Below are 20,184 nucleotides of genomic sequence, written 5' to 3' on the forward strand. Positions count from 1 at the left end.
TATATATATATCATACATTAATATTATTGAATATAAATGAAGGTAATTAGGTTGAATAATTTAATACAATAAGGACATAATTGTTTTGAATAAACTATTTTTCTTAACGGATGATATTTATATTCTCATTTATACGTGAGCAAATAATTAAAAAATACATAGAATTTTTCGGACAATTATATTTATTTTTAATGAATTTAATTACAGTGAAAAAATTTTTTTTTTCTCAAATTTCTCTTTTTTTGAAAGTAAATTAAAAATCATAATATATATATATATGTATATATTTGAATTTTATACATTAATATAATTAAATTAAAATACATTCATCTATATATATATCATACATTAATATAATTGAATATAAATACATTTATTTATATATATATTATACATCAATATAATTGAATATGAATGGAGATAATCGAGTCAAATAATTTAATCAAAAACGGAAATAGTCGATTGAAATAAATTGTATTTCCTAATAGATCATATTTTTATTTCAATTAATATGTGAGTAAACAATTGAAAAACATACAGGATCTTTTCAATAATTATATTCAGTAGTAGTTGTATAGTAGTATTATCTATTGTTTCAAAGACCAGTACAAGTCTTTAACAATCGGTTAGATAATACAATACATTTTGGCTAGAGTTTGAAAAATACAATAAAATAAAATACAATAAAATACAATAAAATAAAATTTACAAAATAAACCAGCAATTAAGAGATACATGTATGAGTAAGTAATAGCATGGCCGCGCAATCAGCAGAGGTGACGACTTGGGGATTATTCATTTTAGCCGAAAGCTCTGAGGCGGCAACATTGTTGAATATAGAAGAAGGTATTTTTAATCAGTGAGGTATCACTGCTGTTCAGGAAATTCCAGCGGAGATCAGTTGGAGTCACTGCAGAAGTCACGAACGGTTTGCGATAGGGCTCAAAAATTGGGCAGTTGAAGAAGAAATGCTCGAGAGTATCAGACTGATTAGTGTTGCAGATGGGGCACAGCAGCCCTGGGTTGAATTTGTAAATTATCTGGTTGAATGCTAGGCGGAAATGGTACTTGCTGGCTAATCTAACTTGCAGGAGCACTTTAAGTACATTGAAATTAACTCTTCTATTCAAAATTTCAGCCTTATTGCCAGCCACAGGTCTTTGAAGTTGCAGTTGTAGGTAGTGTGCGTTATTCGCTCTTCTCCTGTCTTGTAGAAGATGGTTTTTGAGTTTGGCAAGAAAGTAATGCTTAAAGGCTTTCCAAGTTTCTATCTCAAGTTTTTCAAGAGCTGGGGTAAGTTCTGGTGCAAATTTACTGATTTGGTTGAGAAACAAAGCGAGCCAGTTATATTTATCGTTGCTGTTGAAGTTCCTGAGTGCCATAAGGCGGCGTAGGCATATTTTCGGATATCTATCTTCTTCCATTTCTAGGATTTTAATAATCCAGTTCCACGTAGCTGTGATGACTTGGAGTGCTAGCGGCAATCTGCCTAGTTCAACTCTCAGTAAGGCACCTTCAGTGCTTCTTGGCATACCAAAAATTCTCTTAAAGAATTCCACTTGGACTTGTTCGATCATATCTAAGTATCTAATAGCCCAGATTGGTGAGGCGTATATTAAGGTTGAGACAACGATGCTGTCAAATAATTTGTTAATACACTCGAACGAATCTGTTTTTGCTTTTATGAGGGTAGGGTGTACAGCACTGAATGCCATTTTGGCTTTATTTATCGCAGCCAATGCTGTCGGTCTGCTAAATCCTGATGTCGTGATTTTTAAGCCCAGGTATTCGTAAGAGTTTGTGATGTCAATTACCTTGTCACCATAATGAAACTGTTTTAAGTTTGCTGGCCTACCACCCCTTCTGCAAACAACAATTTTTGTTTTGTCAATGTTGACATTTAACAGGTTGTTGTCACAATAACGTTTGAGATGATTAATTTTCTTCTGCAGGTCCTTTGGCGATGAGGCTAAGATGACCAGGTCATCTGCATATAGAAGCAAGAGAATATCCAGTACACCGTCGATGTTAGTTCCAGCACAGCCTAGCTTTTTCAGGAATTTTTCTAAATCAGCAATGAAGATCAGGAAAAGGAGAGGGCTGAGCAATTCACCTTGCAGAACTCCTTCCCTTATCTGGAATTCACGCGAGATCTCGCCATTAACTTTCAACTTGAAGTTGGCAGAATTGTAGATATTGCGTAGAAGTCTGACCAGTTTGGCACTGCAGCCGGCTTCGAAGAGTTTTATCCAGAGCAGTTTGTGCTACACCGAGTCAAATGCTCTTCTAAAGTCCACAAATAGCAGGAATTGAGATGCCATGCGTTGTCTCAGTCGACAGTTAAGTGCAGCGAGCAGAGTAAATAAGTTGTCATTGCAGCCTCTTCCAGCTCTGAATCCGGCTTGTGATTCAGGTAGTATTTTGCATTTTTCGGCCCATTTCGTCAGTCGTTTATTTATCATATTCGTCAGCAATTTGGCAATGTGATTTATCAAGGCGATGCCTCGGTAATTTAAGGGATCTAGTTTGTCACTTTTTTTATGGATTAGAGAAATAAGAGCCGTAAACCAATGTTCTGGCGTAGTTTCTTCCCTCAGGATTTTGTTGATTAGACATAACGTGTAAAGCTTCCAATTATATGGCATGTTCTTCAAGAATTCATTTTGGATGTCATCTGGGCCTGGCGACTTATTATTTTTACTGCTAGCGAAAGCTTTATCCAGTTCTTCCATTGTGAATTCTTTATCCAGCTCAGGATGTTCTACCCCAACGAATGTCGTAGAGTCTGGAGCGATTTGTGGGGTGATCTTGTCGTAGAAGTCTTCCCAATCTCTGAGCGGAATTGGATTAGGCAAAGATTAAGTTCGTCTGACCTCTTTTATTGTTTTTCAGAATTCTGCGGGGTTTTTTGTGTTCGCGAGAGCATCTAGCTTTTTTATTTGTAGCTTCCTTTTCTTCTTTTTGGTCAGCTTAAAGTAGTCTCTTTTAGCTCGTCTATATATCTCAAGTTGGGCGTTATTGAAGGACGCAGATTTACAATCAGCAAAGCTTTTTTTAACTAGTTCATGGGCAGAGGAATACTCCGAGTCAAACCAATCCTGTTTCCGTTTCTTGATTTTGTGGTGGCCCGTGTATGAAGTCGAGGACATTTGAGCAGCGTGTGCAGCGCCCGCGATAGCGCCCGAGAGCTTTGCGGCAATTATTTCAACATCTTCTGCCTCGAAATCGGCTGCGATGCTATTCGAGTGTCTTAAATAGTCTTTATACTCTTCCTTCTTTTCCGGCTTCCACTTGAGGCGCACTCTTCTTGCTTTCTTTTCCCAAGCATCCGGCAGTTCGTCTTTTTCGGCTGTAAGACTGATCAGAACTGGGAAGTGGTCCGACGGGTTGTGTTCTTGAATGACCTCAAGGTCTTTAATATCCTTCAGCCCGTTACTGCTGATCCAGCCAAAGTCAACTATACTGTGACCAATATGAGTGCAAGTAAATTGCGCAGGAGTGTCGCTTAATGTTCTTCCGTTTAATAAGATCAGGCTATTATTCTCCAGGCATTCAACTAGCTTTTGGCCTCTGTGGTTGGTGACTGTGTCTAAAGAAACTCTATCGGGGCTTAAATTGGATCCGAGTGTTACCTCTTCTGGCAGAGAATTAAGGTTGCCAAGTCTCGCGTTGAAATCACCGGTCAGTAGTATAGGCAGGTGTCCAAATGAGCACAGGATCTCATCTAGCGTGCTTTGGAAGAGCTCGAGAAGCGTGTTGATGTTCCTGGATGGTCTGAAATATATGCAGGCAGTAATTGCTTCATAATGAAATGATTTGACATGTAAGAATATCCAGCTATCTGTTGTTTCGACTGCTTGGGCTTGAAATTGTTTTTTAAGGATAATCGCCAGCCCACCACTGGCATGCCCAGTGCTTTTTTCTTTGATAGCGTTGGCGCAAAAAGCTTGGTAGTTGTCCCAGTTACTTGGTAGAATTATAGAGTTAGTGGCCCAGGTTTCGCTTATGCAAAGAATATCAAAATCGAGTGAGAATTGATAATTAAACAGGTTGCTGATGCCTCTCGAGTTCCATGCTATTATTGCTAGTTTTTTGGCTGCAGCTGGATCAGATTTTGTAGGTTAGGAGTGTTCCTTTGATTTTGCACTTTGTCAGGCTTAAGTGTGTTCTGGTTGTAGTCCCAGTAGTGCCAATTACCGTCGATTTTTATCTTTTTGCCACTTATTTCTGTTTTCTGACCTAGACTTGTTCTTTCTTTCGCAATTTGAATCAGTTTCGTTCTTAGTTCAAGTTCACGGGCTGTTAGGTCGTTAACAATTGATATTTTACTTTCTTTTAAGATAGAGGCTTTAGTTGTCATTATCCTGTCTTTGGCTATTTGTGAGTTAAATTTAACTCTTATGACTTAGCCTAGCTTGTCTACCGCATGTATTTTAGCTATCTCCTCATCAGCATTAAATTTTTCTTTGAGAAATTGTCGCGTACTTCCTTGTAATTGGGAGAGTTGCCAGTTATGGTTTTTAATAATAATATTCATTTTCTTTGTCTCTTTTTCTTGCTCCTGCAGGAGTTGCTCTACTTTTTTCAGTTTTTTATCAGCTTTCTCTAGCAGGTCCCGGGATTTTTGGCTCACCTCGCTATCCGTTACCGGCGACTTTCTTGCAATCTGTTTCTTGAGTTCCATAATTTCAATTTCCAGCTCCGTTTGCTTGGCTTGGACACCGTGCCAGTTTTCATTCCAGGCGCTTTCAATCTTATGCATTTCCTGTTGAACCTCCTCTATAGCTTCGGCATTGCTCTTTTTGACGTCTGAGATTTGATTTTCAAGCTTCTTGGTGTTTACAGAGGCTTCTGACCTCATTAGGCTTATTTGTTGGGTCAAGCCAAGTAGTGCCTGCCCCAAATCCGACTCCGAGCTTATTGCATTACTCTGTTCTGTAACAACGAAAGATTCAGTAGCAGTGGGTTCCATATTATTATCAGTAATGGAATTCAACTTATCTGGGCACTCCAGTGCTTTGACACTATTCACCTTTTTGAGGGGAGGCAGATCTTTTTCGGAGTCCGAAATGGAGGAGTCCAGGTCTTTTCCCGCCTCTCTTTTCCTTTTCAGGAATTCTCTGATGTCACTTTCGGAGTTTGCTCTTTCTCTGAAGGTGAATGCTTTAAGTTTCCTTCCCGGTTTATTGCCAGGTGGTGTTGGAGTTTGGTGACAGGCAGGAACCTCAATAATTGATTCAGACGGTGATACTATTATTCGTGGCGGGTTTACTGCTAAAATTTTCTTTACGTCTTCGGCAGTAATCATCCTAGGGGACTTTCTCAAATTGTAGTGCTACTCACTCCAAAAATCTCTTTTATAAATCGACAAATATAAATGTGGCCATTCTAACCTACAAAGGTTAGAGATTTTATTGACAGCTTATGTGATGTATTATTTAACAAAGAATCTTTTAACTCTCTGTACTCTAGTCGAGAAACTGGTTTTTATTTATCGTAAAATCACCTTTCTAGTCCGAACTAATTGTTGAAAATACGAAAGTTTGAATAAATGCTGAGAGTACTAAAATTGACGTGTTTACGTTACGGCACTGAATTTCTAACCTCAATAATTATATTTATTTTCAATGAATTTAATTATCGAAAAAAAAAAATTTTTTTTTTGAAAAATTTCTTTTTTTTTTTTAGGAGTAAATTCAAAATTATAATATATATATATATATATGTACATATGTATATATATGTATATTAAACAATAATATAATTGAATATAAATGGAGGTGATTATGTTGAATAATTTAATAAAATAAGGAAATAATTGATTTAGATGAATTATTTTTCTTGACTGATAATATTTATATTTTGATTAATATGTGAGCAAATAATTGAAAATACGTAGGATTTATTGAATAATTATATTTATTTTTAATGAATTTAGTTATTGTAAGAAATTTTTTTTTTTTTTAAATTTCTCTTTTTCTAAAAGTAAATTAAAAATCATAATATATATAAATATATTTGTGTATTGAACATTGAAATAAATGAGAATAAATACATTTATTTGCATATATATTATACATTATTATAATTAAATATAAATGGAGGTAATTATGTCGAATAATTTGATGAAATATGGAAATATTTTATTTCGTATAATATGTGAGCAAATAATCAACGAATATACAAGATCTCTTCAATAACCATATTTATTTTTAATGAATTCAATTATTGTAAAAAAATTTTTTTTTCAAAAATTTCTCTTTTTTCAAAAGTAAATTTAAAATTATGAAATATATATATATGTATATTATTATATATGTGTATATGTATATGTATATGTATATACATGTATATTATACATTGATATAATTCAATATAGATGGAGGTAATTGAGTTAAATAATTCAATAAAATAAGGAAATAATTGATGTAAATGAATTATTTTTCCTGACGGATAATATTTATATCTTAATTAATATGTAAGCAAATAATTGAAAAATACGCAGGATTTTTTAAATAATTATATTTATTTCAATGATTTTAATGATGGTAAAAAAAATTTTTTTTTTCAGATTTCTCTTTTTTTAAAAGTAAATGAAAAATCATAATGTATATATATATGTATATATTTGGATATTATACATTAATATATTTGAATATAAATACATTTATTTATATATATTATACATTATTATAATTGAATCTAGATGGAGGTAATGATGTCAAATAATTTAATATAAAAAGGAAATAATTGATTGAATAAATTATTTTTTTTAATGTATAATATTTTTATTTTAATCAATGTGTGAGCAAATAATTGAAGAATATACTGCATCTTTTTAATAACGATATTCATTTTTAATGAATTTGATTATTGTGAAAAAAATTTTTTTTTCAAAAATTTCTTTTTTTTTGAAAGTAAATTCAAAATTCTAAAATATATATATATGTATATTATAATGTATGTATATATGTATATATATGTATATTATACATTAATATAATTGAATATAAATGAAGGTGATCAAGTTAGATAATTCAATAAAATGAGGAAATAATTGATTTAAATAAATTATTTTCCTAACGGATAATATTTATATTTCAATGATTATGTGAGCAAATAATCAAAAAATACGTAGGATTTTTTGAATAATTATATTTATTTTAATGAATTTGATTATTGTGAAAAATTTTTTTTTTTTTAAATTTATCTTTTTCTAAAAGTAAATTAAACATCATAATATATATATATATATATATATATATATTTGTATATTGAACATCAATATAATTAAATATAAATACATTTATTCGTATATATATTATACATTATTATAATTAAATATAAATGGAGGTAATTATGTCGAATAATTTGATGAAAAAAGGAAATAATCGATTGAATAAATTATTTTTCTCAATGAAGAATATTTTTATTCCAATTAATATGTGAGCAAATGATTAAAAAATTCTATGGATCTTTTCAATAACTATATTTAATTTTAATGAATTACATGATTGTCAGAAAAAATTTTTTTTTCAAAAATTTCTTTTTTTTTGATAGTAAATTCGAAATTATAATATATATATACATATATATGTATACATATATGTATATATATGTATATTATACATTAATATAATTGAATATAAATTGAGGTGATCAAGTTGAATGATTTAATAAAATGAGGAAATAATTGATGTAAATGAATTATTTTTCCTAACGGATGATATTTATATCTTAATTAATATGTGAACAGATAATTAAAAAATACGTAGGATTTTTTGAATAATTATATTTATTTCAATGATTTTAATGATGGTAAAAAAATTTTTTTTTTTTCAAATTTCTCTTTTTTCAAAAGTAAATGAAAAATCATAATATATATATATGTATATATTTGGATAATATACATTAATATATTTGAATATAAATACATTTATTTATATATATTATACATTAATATAATTGAATCTAGATGGAGGTAATTATGTCAAATAATTTGAAAAACATTGATTGAAATAAAAATATTATACATTAAAAAAAATAATTTATTCAATCAATTATTTCCTTTTTTTATTAAATTATTTGACATAATTACCTTCATCTAGATTCAATTATATTAATGTATGATATATATAAAAGAATGTATTTATATTCAAATATATTAATGTATAATATTCAAATATATACATATATATATATTATGATTTTTCATTTACTTTCAAAAAAAGAGAAATTTGAAGGAAAAAAAAATTTTTTTACTGTGCGCTGTTCGACCGAGCCGCTTGGAAGGTGTGAGTCGCTTGGAATCAAAGATGATTTGTGGTGTTGAGTTTATTTTGTATAATGCTAATTATTTGATTTATTTACAATATGTACAGTCATTTACACGGTTTCCAAGTAATACATGGTGCAGTTTTAGTAACAATGCAATGTGGTGGAGGCGTTAGTGTTGATGTCAGTCGTCTAGGGGGATCGGTCACGGTCCTGGGCGGCGGAGTATATCTGCTGGTCAGTCGTATAGGGAGATCGGTCACGGTCCTGGGCGGCGGAGTATATCTGCTTTCCGGCGAACTGGGAGGCGTTGAGGGACGGCGGTTCTCAGTCGGTTTCACCGGAGACTCCCACTCGCTGTCAGTAGTCTGGGTGGCAATCGTCGCAAAGAAACGCTGCGGCTCAGGAAATGGTGATACAGGAGGTGGGATGTGCCGGTAATAGCTCGGAGAAGTCAATCGCGCTCGGCGAACATCCCACAAGGAGAGAAGCACGGCTGGTGGTCTTGTCAGTGGTCGAGCGGGAACGTCTATTGAGTGTAGCGTCCAAGGGGCAGGCGGGTTTGATGCAGTTGATCTTTGTTGGTCGCTGACCGAAGCCAGATGAAAGGAGTCCGTCATAAAACGTGGTGTCGTCAAGTCTGTTGTGAAGTCAGTCAGCTTGGTCAGTCAGTCGTTGTAGCGGTGATGAGTTGAAGCAGTGTCGTTTGGAGTCAGTTGGGAGCGTCAAAGCGTTGAACCCGAAGTGTCCTGCCGATCGGTCTGATCGGCCGTCTCTTATTCCAGCCTCGGTGGATCTTTGATAGCGGGAGACCACGTTCGGTGATTACGTAACGCGCTCAGCTGCGTGGGTGGCGTGAGCGGCGTGCGTGACGTCACACTTTCTTTTGGGTCGCGTGATTGGAAAGCACGCGAGGCTGGTTGCCTCGCGTGAGTTGGAAGGCGCGCGACCAATGAGTTGTGTTCACGTTGTTGTGAACATTCCGCCCGCCTCACTATGTGTGCATAGTGATATTGTTGTTACTCTTCTGCAGCGATTGGAAGGAGAACTATCTTGTTGATTGGTCTTGTTAGAGTGGTTGTGGCGGTTTTAATGACGGCAACTCTGATAAGACCATCGTTTCCTGGTAGTGTTTCGGTGATTCGTCCCAGCGGCCATTTTGACGGAGGAGTGATTTCGGTTCGGATGAGGCACAGACGACCCTTTTTTATGTTGTCCTTTGCTTGCAGCCATTTGTTTCTTGGGATGAGGCTTTGGATGTATTCGCGGGACCATCTTGTCCAAAAGTGATCTCGCATCTGGGTGAGTTGTTGCCAGCGGGACAATCGTGATGTTGGCGTGTCCGCAAGCGTTGATTCCGGAAGTGCATTGAGGGGTGCACCGATGAGAAAGTGACCCGGGGTTAAGGCCGATACGTCGTCAGGATCATCAGTCAGTGCACTGAGAGGCCGAGAGTTTAGGCACGCCTCGATTTGTGAGAGGACGGTGCTCATTTCTTCGTATGTGAGCGAAGCGTCTCCGATGACTCTGCGAAGATGAAACTTTGTAGATTTCACGGCGGCTTCCCAGAGCCCGCCAAAGTGTGGAGCTGCTGGTGGGTTGAACTGCCAAGTGATACCCAGTTGAGCGAGTTCCTTTGTGAAGGAGTTGTGTTCGCTCGTTGCAGCTTTGATCAGCTTTTGCAGTTCGGTGTTTGCGCCTACGAAGTTGGTACCTCGGTCGCTGTCGAGCTCAGTGCAGAGTCCTCTTCTTGAGATAAATCGTTTTAAAGCTGCTGTGAAGGCTTGCGTGGAATAGTCGGAAGCGATGTCTAAGTGCACAGCTTTGGTCACCATGCATACGAAGATGACGAAGAAGGCCTTGGTGGTCTTGTGTCCTCGTCCTGGTGAAGTCTTCAAGGCGATTGGTCCTGCGTAGTCAACTCCAGTGAATTGGAACGGTCTTGCTGGAGTTACTCGTGACCGTGGTAAATTTCCCATGAGTTGTTGCGGTGGCTCCGCCCGCCATCGCGTACATGTGACACATTGGCGTATACGTGATTTGATGAGGTTCCGTCCTCGGGGGATCCAGTACCGCTGGCGTAATGTTCCTAGGACGAGTTGAACTCCGCCATGTAGTGTCTTCGTGTGCAGGTGATCTATCAACAAGGATGAAAATTTTGAGTCATGTGGCAGGATTATTGGGTGTTTTTCGTCGAGGGAAAGTAATGAATGCTTGAGTCTTCCTCCGACTCGTAAAATGCCTTTGTCATCGAGGTAGGGAGTAAGGGATATTAATGAACTTCCCCTTTTGATGATGCCGGTTGTAAGGTGTCTGAGTTCTTCCCTCCAATGGTGTTGTTGGATGATTTTTAGCCACGCGATCTCGGCTTGGATGATCTCGGCTGGGGACAGGAGATTTTCGTGATTGTGGTTTTGAGGAAGCCAACGTCTACACCAAGCGGTGATCCTGAGCAGCTTGCTGTAGCTGGAGAATAGGCTGAGCATCTCAGGTTCAGTTGGTGGTTCTCTGGCTATTGCTGCATGGACTGTTGACCTCTCTTCTGGAAGGTTGGTGAGATCTGTCTGGAGATTACTCCGTGGAGGTTTCTCATCATTGGAAAGAAACTCTGGTCCCTTCCACCAAAGTTGGTGTGTGAGTAGATCCCGTGGTGAGATCCCTCGTGATGCGCAATCCGCTGGGTCGTGCTGACTCGGGATGTGATTCCATTTGGCTTCTGGAAGCAGTGTTTGGATCTCAGCGACTCGGTTTGCTACGTATGTTTTCCATCTTCGTGGAGGTGCCTGGATCCAGCCCAGCGTGACAGTGGAGTCTGTCCACAAGTATGTAGTGATGTTATTCCAGTTGGTCAGCCTGAGTGTGTGGTGAGCCAACTTAGCGAGGAGATGTGCCGCACAAAGTTCCAGTCGAGGAAGTGACACCTGTTTTAGTGGTGCGACCTTACTCTTTGCAGCTATCAATGATGTTTCGCTCCGGCCGTTTTCCTGGAGAGCTCGCAAGTAGAGGACGGCCGCGTAGGCTTGTTCGGAGGCGTCTGAAAACCCATGGAGTTCTATTCTGTTGGTCCGAATTAGCCAGCGAGGAATGCGAATGTTGGAGAGTGTTGTCCATTGGTCGTGAAACTCCCTCCAATCTTGTGAAATGTGTTGAGGAAGAGGATCATCCCACTTGGCGTTGATCAACCATGTCGACTGAATGGTGATTTTTGCTCGGGTTGTTACGGGTGTGAGCCATCCCAATGGATCGAAGAGTTGAGCTGCCTGAGATAAAATTGATCGCTTCGTAATAGCCTTGGCGGTGGTTGGTTGGACGGTGAACAGGAAGGTGTCTGATTGCTGGCTCCATTGAAGCCCTAGAGTGGAGTGAGTTTCCTCTGTAGGAGCCCAAGACATGTTGCCCTTTACCAAACGATCTGACTCTGGAATGTGTGTGAGCAGAGTGGAGTCGTTTGACATCCATTTCTTGAGTGGAAATCCGCCCGCCATGCATATCTCTCGAAGTTCCTTTTGAAGATTGAGCAGTTGCGTTTGATTATCTGCCCCAGTAAGGATGTCGTCAACGTAGATGTCTCGTTGAAGAATAGAGGCTCCAAGTGGGAAATTCGCCTGCTCGTCGTGAGCCAGTTGTCGGATGGTCCTGATGGCTAGAAAGGGAGCGCAAGCGAGACCGTATGTCACGGTGTTGAGTCGATATTCGCGTGGGTCTTGATCTTCCTCGGTTTTCCACAATATTCTTTGGAAGTCTCTGTCATCTGGGTGTACGAGAATCTGTCTGTACATTTTCTCGATGTCAGCAGCGATGACAAAGCGATGGGTTCTCCATCTGAGCAAGACGTCAGATAGAGCTGGCAGCAAATTCTCCCCTTTTAGCAGAAAATGGTTGAGGGAGATTCCTTGGTGAGTTAGGCAGGATCCGTTGAACACTACTCGAAGTGGTGTAGTGGTGCTGGACTCTCGCCACACTCCGTGATGAGGAAGGTAGCAGACGTTGCTCGTCGGCTTGGGTTGTTCTGCCACCTCCATGTGTTTCATGGCTTCGTAGGTGGACATGAACTCGTGGTAATGTTGCTCAAGCCCCTTATTGTGTTTAAAGCGCTTGAAGGTGAAATTGAGACTTCTTTCGGCAGCTCTCCGGGTGTCCGACAAGTCCATTATTCTTGATGAAGTTGGCAGTCGCACGATGTAGCGACCTTCGGGTGTTCGGGAATGTCCGGTGGCGTATGTCTCTTCACAAATTCTCTCGTCGGGAGTCAAGGAAGGAGGGGCGTTGGGCAGTTCCTCCTGTTCCCAGAATCGTCGAACCATGGATGATAGCGAGTCCCTCGTTGAACAGTGGTGACTCACAGTGGTATTGGTGGATGCGTTTGACGCACTGGTGGATCCTGATAGAATCCATCCGAAGATGGTTTTCTGGGCGATGGGTTGATTTCTGCCCCCCTTCCGGAGACCTGTGTCCATGATTTGAGCATAGATGTCAGCCCCGAGGAGGACGTCGATGGGATCGGAGGCTTCGAAGTCTGGGTCTGCTAGATCGAGCCCCTTGATGTGACTCCACTTCCGCCTAGATGCTTCCACGTTGTTGCCGTAGAGGGTCAGTTTGGGGAGAATCAGTGCTGTCGTTACAATGGTGGTGTTCTTGTGACGAGCTGTAACCTTCAGCTCGACTTTCCCCTTTGCTGTTGCGGTTTGGACTCCACCTACTCCGCATATGGCGATTGATGATTTAGTCCGAGTGATGTGGAGGCGTTGTGCTAGCCTCTCGGTGATCATGCTCGTGTCGGAACCTTGATCGATGAGTGCACGTGCATGGTGCAAGTTGCCGAAACGATCTGCTACCCGGATGCGGGCTGTAGCTAGCAGAACGGACACTCTTGTTGATGGGCGCTGCTTGGCGATGAGGCAATTGGCTGAGGTTGGTGGCTTTGGAGCTGCCAAGGCATCGTGCAGCGTGGTGTGATGTCCCTCCGAGCAAGTTCGGCACGTCTTCTTGGATGGACATTCGTGGTGCTTGTGTTTGCCCAGGCAGTTGGTGCAGCGGTTGTGTTGCGAAATTATACTCAACCGTTCCCTGGCTGGTTTGTCCTTATAGGTTGGGCAGAACATAATGTAGTGTGCCTGGTTACAGATGATGCAGGTTTCTGTGGGTGCACTGCGTCTCTGTTCTTGTTCGGGTTCGCTTGCCTTCTTCTTCCCATTGTTGTTCTGGGCGTGATGTGTGTTTTTCCACCGTGGTGATGGCTCGGGAGATTTCTGTTCTCCCTTTGGTTGCTGGATTGCTTCGAGCGTCTGGATTCGGCGTTCGAGGAAGTTTCTGAGGTGTGTGTAGGTAGGAGGCTCCGTTGTCTCGGCGATAGAGGCCTCCCAATCTCGACGTGTTTTGTTGTCGAATAGTTCGACCACCAGGAAGACATACAAGTCCTCGTGCTGCCCGATGGGTCTTCCAATGGCGTCAAGTGAACTGCAGGTTGAGATCATGCCGTGGAAGATTCTTTGAAGTTCGTTTGCTGACTCCGCCTTTGCCTTTGGGATTGATGTAAATTTGGTGAGGCACGATCTAATCAATGCCCTTTTGTTCTCGTACAAGCCGCTCAAAGTGTTCCAGGCTTGTTTGTAGTTTTCTGCGGTGATGCTGAGAGTTTTGATGAGCAGGCTGGCCTCCCCTTTCAGGCTCGCCTTGAGGTAGTGGAGTTTTTCGACCTCGCTGATTGATGCATCCTGGTCGATCAATGATTTAAACAGATCTCTGAAGGATGGCCAATCTTCGTAATTGCCCGAGAACATGGGCAGCTGGATGCGAGGCAGTGAAGCTCGGCTGTTGCTCTGCTGTGGTTGGGTGCTTGCAGAAGAATTCCTTGTCTCTCCTGTTAGCCTTGTAGCAAAGTCCATGAGCATGCCGCGCTGAGTCATGTACTCCTCTTCCACCAGTGATGAGAATGTGGCGTAATCGTGCTTCTTTAACTCATCCTTGAATTTGTTGAGAAGAACTTCGTGTTGACTCTCGAATTTCTCCCAGTATTTGTCGAGATTGAAGATGCGTGCTTGGACGGCTCCGGTGCTGATATTTGCTTGGCCGGTCTTCCTTAGGTTCTCGACCATCCTTGCGATCCTTCCATGTAGCTCCGTCTGGCTCCGGATCAGCTCTTCGAATGAACGATCCATGATTGCGGTGGGTGGTTATATAGGAAGACGAAGGTGCTATGTTGACGCGTTGACCTTGTCCTCTGTATCCGGCTCGAAGGACCAATAAATGTGCGCTGTTCGACCGAGCCGCTTGGAAGGTGTGAGTCGCTTGGAATCAAAGATGATTTGTGGTGTTGAGTTTATTTTGTATAATGCTAATTATTTGATTTATTTACAATATGTACAGTCATTTACACGGTTTCCAAGTAATACATGGTGCAGTTTTAGTAACAATGCAATGTGGTGGAGGCGTTAGTGTTGATGTCAGTCGTCTAGGGGGATCGGTCACGGTCCTGGGCGGCGGAGTATATCTGCTGGTCAGTCGTATAGGGAGATCGGTCACGGTCCTGGGCGGCGGAGTATATCTGCTTTCCGGCGAACTGGGAGGCGTTGAGGGACGGCGGTTCTCAGTCGGTTTCACCGGAGACTCCCACTCGCTGTCAGTAGTCTGGGTGGCAATCGTCGCAAAGAAACGCTGCGGCTCAGGAAATGGTGATACAGGAGGTGGGATGTGCCGGTAATAGCTCGGAGAAGTCAATCGCGCTCGGCGAACATCCCACAAGGAGAGAAGCACGGCTGGTGGTCTTGTCAGTGGTCGAGCGGGAACGTCTATTGAGTGTAGCGTCCAAGGGGCAGGCGGGTTTGATGCAGTTGATCTTTGTTGGTCGCTGACCGAAGCCAGATGAAAGGAGTCCGTCATAAAACGTGGTGTCGTCAAGTCTGTTGTGAAGTCAGTCAGCTTGGTCAGTCAGTCGTTGTAGCGGTGATGAGTTGAAGCAGTGTCGTTTGGAGTCAGTTGGGAGCGTCAAAGCGTTGAACCCGAAGTGTCCTGCCGATCGGTCTGATCGGCCGTCTCTTATTCCAGCCTCGGTGGATCTTTGATAGCGGGAGACCACGTTCGGTGATTACGTAACGCGCTCAGCTGCGTGGGTGGCGTGAGCGGCGTGCGTGACGTCACACTTTCTTTTGGGTCGCGTGATTGGAAAGCACGCGAGGCTGGTTGCCTCGCGTGAGTTGGAAGGCGCGCGACCAATGAGTTGTGTTCACGTTGTTGTGAACATTTACCATCATTAAAATCATTGAAATAAATATAATTATTCAAAAAATCCTACGTATTTTTTAATTATCTGCTCACATATTAATTAAGATATAAATATTATCCGTTAGGAAAAATAATTCATATACATCAATTATTTCCTTATTTTATTAAATCATTCAACTTGATCACCTCCATTTATATTCAATTATATTATTGTATAATATACATATATATACATATATGTATACATATATATGTATAGTGTTGAACATATATATATATGGATTATAATTTTGAATTTACTTCTAAAGAAATAAGAAATTTTGAAAAAAAAAATTTTTCTACGATAATTAAATTTATCAAAAATAAATATAATTATTGAAAAGACCCCGTATGTTTTTCAATTATTTACTTACATATTATTTGGAATAAAAATATTATTGATTAGGAAAAAACAATTTATTTCAATCAACTACTTCCTTTTTTTATTAAATTATTTGATTTGATTATCTCCATTTATATTCAATGATATTAATGTATAATATATATATGAATGAATGTATCTATATTTAATTATATTAATGTATAAAATTCAGATATATGCAGATATATATATCATGATTTTCAATTTACTTTTAGAAAAACAGAAATTTGAAAGAAAAAAAATTTTTTTACAGTGAATAAATTCATTAAAAATAAATATAACTGTTCAAAAAATCCTATGTGTTCTTCAATTATTTGCTCGCGTATTAATTGAAATATCAATATCATTTGCTAAGAAAAATAATTTATTTAAATCAATTATTTCCTTATTCTATTAGAATATTTAACTTAATTACCTCCATTTATATTCAATTATATTAATGTATAATATATATATGAATAAATGTATGTATATTCATTCATATTATTGTATGATATTCAAATCTATACATATATATATATATTATGATTTTTTATTTACTTTAAAAAAAAGAGAAATTTGACATAAAAAAAATTTTTTTACAATCATTCAATCCATTAAAAATGAATATAATTATTAGAAAAATCCTACGTATTTTTTAATTATTTGCTCACATATTAATTAAAATATAAATATTATCCGTTACGAAAAATAATTTATTTAATTCAATATGCTTATTTTATTGAATCATTTAACTTGATTACCTCCATTCATATTTAATTATATTAATGAATAATATACATGTATATACATATATACATATATAATAATATACATATACATATATATTTCATAATTTTGAATTTAATTTCAAAAAAAGAGAAATTCTCGAAAAAAAAATTTTTTTCACAATCATTAAATTCATTAAAAATAAATATAATTATTGGAAAAATCCGACGTATTTTTTTATTATTTGCTCACACATTAATTAGGATATAAATATTATCCGTCAGGAAAAATAATTTATTTGAATCAATCATTTGCTTATTTTATTGAATTATTCAACATAATCACCTCCATTTATATTCAATTATATTGATGTATAATATACATATATATACATATATACTTATATAATAATATACATATATATATATATATTGAAATTTTGAATTCACTTTTGAAAAAAGAGAAATTTTTGAAACAAATTTTTTTTCACAATAATTAAATTCATTCAAAATAAATATGGTTATTGAAAAGATCCTGTATATTTTTTAATTATTTGCTTACATATTGATTGGAATAAAAATTCTATTCATTGAGAAAAATAATTTATTCAATCAATTATTTCCTTTTTTTATCAAATTATTTGACGTAATTACCCCCATTCATATTCAATTATATTAATGTATAATGTATATACAAATAAATGTATTCAAATTTAATTATATTGATGTATAGAAAACGAATATATATATATATGTATATTGTAACGTTTCAGGCGTTACGTTAATAAAATATGGATCCGCGAGTTTACTTATTATCGAATCAAAAGAAATCAAGAGCGTGAACAAAAATATTGTGGTAAATGCTTTTAATGCAATATACGTGTTTCTTGTTTAAAGTCTGAAACAAGACTGTTTTTACAATAATATCGGTTGGCGCAGCAACCTTATTCTTTTTAAAGACATAAGAGGTTTATAAACGTCTTTTATCTATGCTGACTACTAGATCATTAAAGAGGGGGCAAAACGGGTGATTTCACCCTTTGAGATAAGAGGAAGAAAGGGATCCAGGAGTCCCAGTCTCTCTGATTCTGTTCTACGTAGGACGACAAATATTGTAGCAAAGTCCGATTCAGACGCTCTATCATGCCGTCAGATTGCGGATGCGAAGGAGTTGTACGAGTTTTTCTAACCTCTAAAATCTGAGTAACCTCTTTCATTAAGGTTGACTCAAAATTTCGGCCTTGATCAGTATGAAGTTCCAGAGGAACTCCGTGTCTACAAATAAATTCTTTAACGAATGCCTGTGCTACAGTAGAGGCTTCTTGATCAGCGAGAGGGACCACTTCAGGCCACTTAGTAAAGTAATCAGCAATAACCAAAGCATATTTATTTCCAGAATGGGTTATCGGGAGAGGTCCAAGAATATCCATAGCTATCCTTTCAAATGGAGCTCCCACGTTGTAAATTTGAAGAGAGCTTTGTCCCTTCGCTCGAGGTCCTTTCTTTGCCGTGCAGATTCGACATCTTCGACACCAATCTTCAACGTCCATCCGGCAATGGGGCCAAAAGTAGAAGTTGCGAATTCTGCCCAGAGTTTCATTTGACGCGAAGTGTCCGCCTGCAGGAGAATCATGATAAAGAGCAAGAATCTCTGGAACTCGTGACCTGGGAACCAAAAGTTGCCACCTGATTTCTTTCAAGTCTGCAGATTCCCATTTTCGGTATAAAATTCCATCAATTAAAAGGATAGAGTCCCATTGAGCCCAATAAATTTTCAAATCTGGCTCGGCTAAGGATATATCCTGCCAGTCTGGGCGAGTTCTGCTTCTTTCCAAGACTTCACTTGATTCAAAGTGTCGTCCTCTTGTTGCGATTTTCTCCATTCCTCCTGGTTATTTTCGAAAGAAATCTTCCGTATTATAAGAGAGGGGTCACGATTTTTCTCTAATCGTGCACATTGTTTACACTCTGGCATTTCCTCGCAGGGTCTTCGAGAGAGAGCATCGGCGTTTCCATGATGAATTCCTGCTCGATGACGAATATCAAAATCGTACTGACCGAGCCTTTCTAACCATCTAGCTACCTGACCTTCGGGAGATTTGAACGAAAGTAGCCACCTGAGAGAAGCATGATCTGTACGTATCAAAAATTTCCTGCCGTACAAATAATGGTGAAAATGTACTACGGTCTTAACAACAGCTAAAAGCTCTCTACGAGTGACACAATAATTTCTTTCAGTTTTACTCAAAACTCTGCTGAAATAGCTTATCACTCTCTCCTGTCCTCCCTGAATTTGTGACAGAACCCCGCCTATTCCTGAAAGAGATGCATCCGTATCTAAAATAAAAGGAATTTCGACCTCTGGATAAGCTAAAATCGGCGAAGAAATAAGATTTTCTTTTAATTTCTTGAAAGCCTCTTCGCATTCCGGGGTCCAGTCAAAAGGAATCTTGATTCCGGTCGAATGATGGAGAGGTTTAGCTATACTAGCGAAACCTTTTACAAATCTTCTGTGATACGTACAAAGGCCTAAAAAGCTTTGAATTTGTTCTTTATTCTTAGGTGTCGGCCAAGAAGAAACCTTCTCTATTTTAGATGGGTCGGTCTTCACACCTTGTGCTGAAACGATATGTCCGAGGAAGCCTACTTCTTTCTGGAACAGATGGCATTTTTTCGGGCTCATTTTCAGACCTGCTTGCTTCAACCTAGCGAAAACTTGTCTGAGATTTTGAACTTCTTCTTCAAAGTTCTTGCCAAAAACGATTATATCGTCTAAATAAACGAGGCATATTTTGCCAGTGAGCCCATGGAGAACAGCCTCCATCATTCGTTCAAAGGTAGCCGGGGCATTACTCAAACCAAACGGCATAACCTTGAACTGCCATAATCCTCCTAAACCCGTAACAAAAGCTGTTTTTTCTTCATCTAGAGGATCCATTTCAACCTGCCAGTATCCGCTCTGAAGATCTATGGTGCTGAACCAAGTTGCACCAGCTATCAGGTCGAGTGTCTCGTCGATTCTGGGTAGAGGGTAAGAATCTTTCTTCGTTATATCGTTCAGCTTCCTGTAATCGATACAAAATCGTTTGGATCCGTCCTTTTTGTTAACAAGGACGATTGGTGAGGCCCAGGGACTAGACGATGGTTCAATCACATCGTTCTTTAGCATGTCTTCCACAAGCTTCTTCACCTCTTCTCGGGCGTTAAGAGCGAGTCTTCGAGGAGCTTGTTTAATTGGTGAACTCTCTCCGACGTCGATCTTGTGCTTGACAGAAGTACATCGGCCCTTATCACCACTATCTTTGGCGAAGGAATCTATAAATTCTAGCAAAAGAGATTTAAACGATTCTACCTAAGCTGAATTTAACGAAATCGAAGATTTCTCAACAAGGCTCTGTAAATGTGAAGGGAAATGTTGTTGCCAATCATCCTTCGAAAGTTCTATTTCCCGAATTCTAGGAGGAGTCCAGTAAATTCCATTTCTATTTGTACAAAGAGTTATTTCGCGATTGTTTGAAGCTAGTGAATTTCTGTTAGTCGAGATAACACAGTTATGAGCTG

The 20,184-nt window shown here is 38.4% G+C and overlaps 2 protein-coding genes across 2 annotated transcripts; both read right to left on the reverse strand.

Annotated features, from left to right (window-relative positions):
* Positions 1-8,381: 8,381 nt before the first annotated feature.
* On the reverse strand, positions 8,382-8,894 carry LOC138190842 (uncharacterized). The gene has a single exon (XM_069135361.1). It carries the CDS (start codon positions 8,892-8,894, stop codon positions 8,382-8,384), a length of 513 nt encoding a protein of 170 aa, XP_068991462.1.
* A 399-nt stretch (positions 8,895-9,293) lies between these two features.
* LOC124217245 (uncharacterized) lies at positions 9,294-14,432 on the reverse strand. The gene has a single exon (XM_046622646.1). It carries the CDS (start codon positions 14,430-14,432, stop codon positions 9,294-9,296), a length of 5,139 nt encoding a protein of 1,712 aa, XP_046478602.1.
* Positions 14,433-20,184: the final 5,752 nt, after the last annotated feature.

The sequence above is a fragment of the Neodiprion pinetum genome, chromosome 4 (genome assembly GCF_021155775.2).
Source record: "Neodiprion pinetum isolate iyNeoPine1 chromosome 4, iyNeoPine1.2, whole genome shotgun sequence".
NCBI lineage: Eukaryota > Metazoa > Arthropoda > Insecta > Hymenoptera > Diprionidae > Neodiprion > Neodiprion pinetum.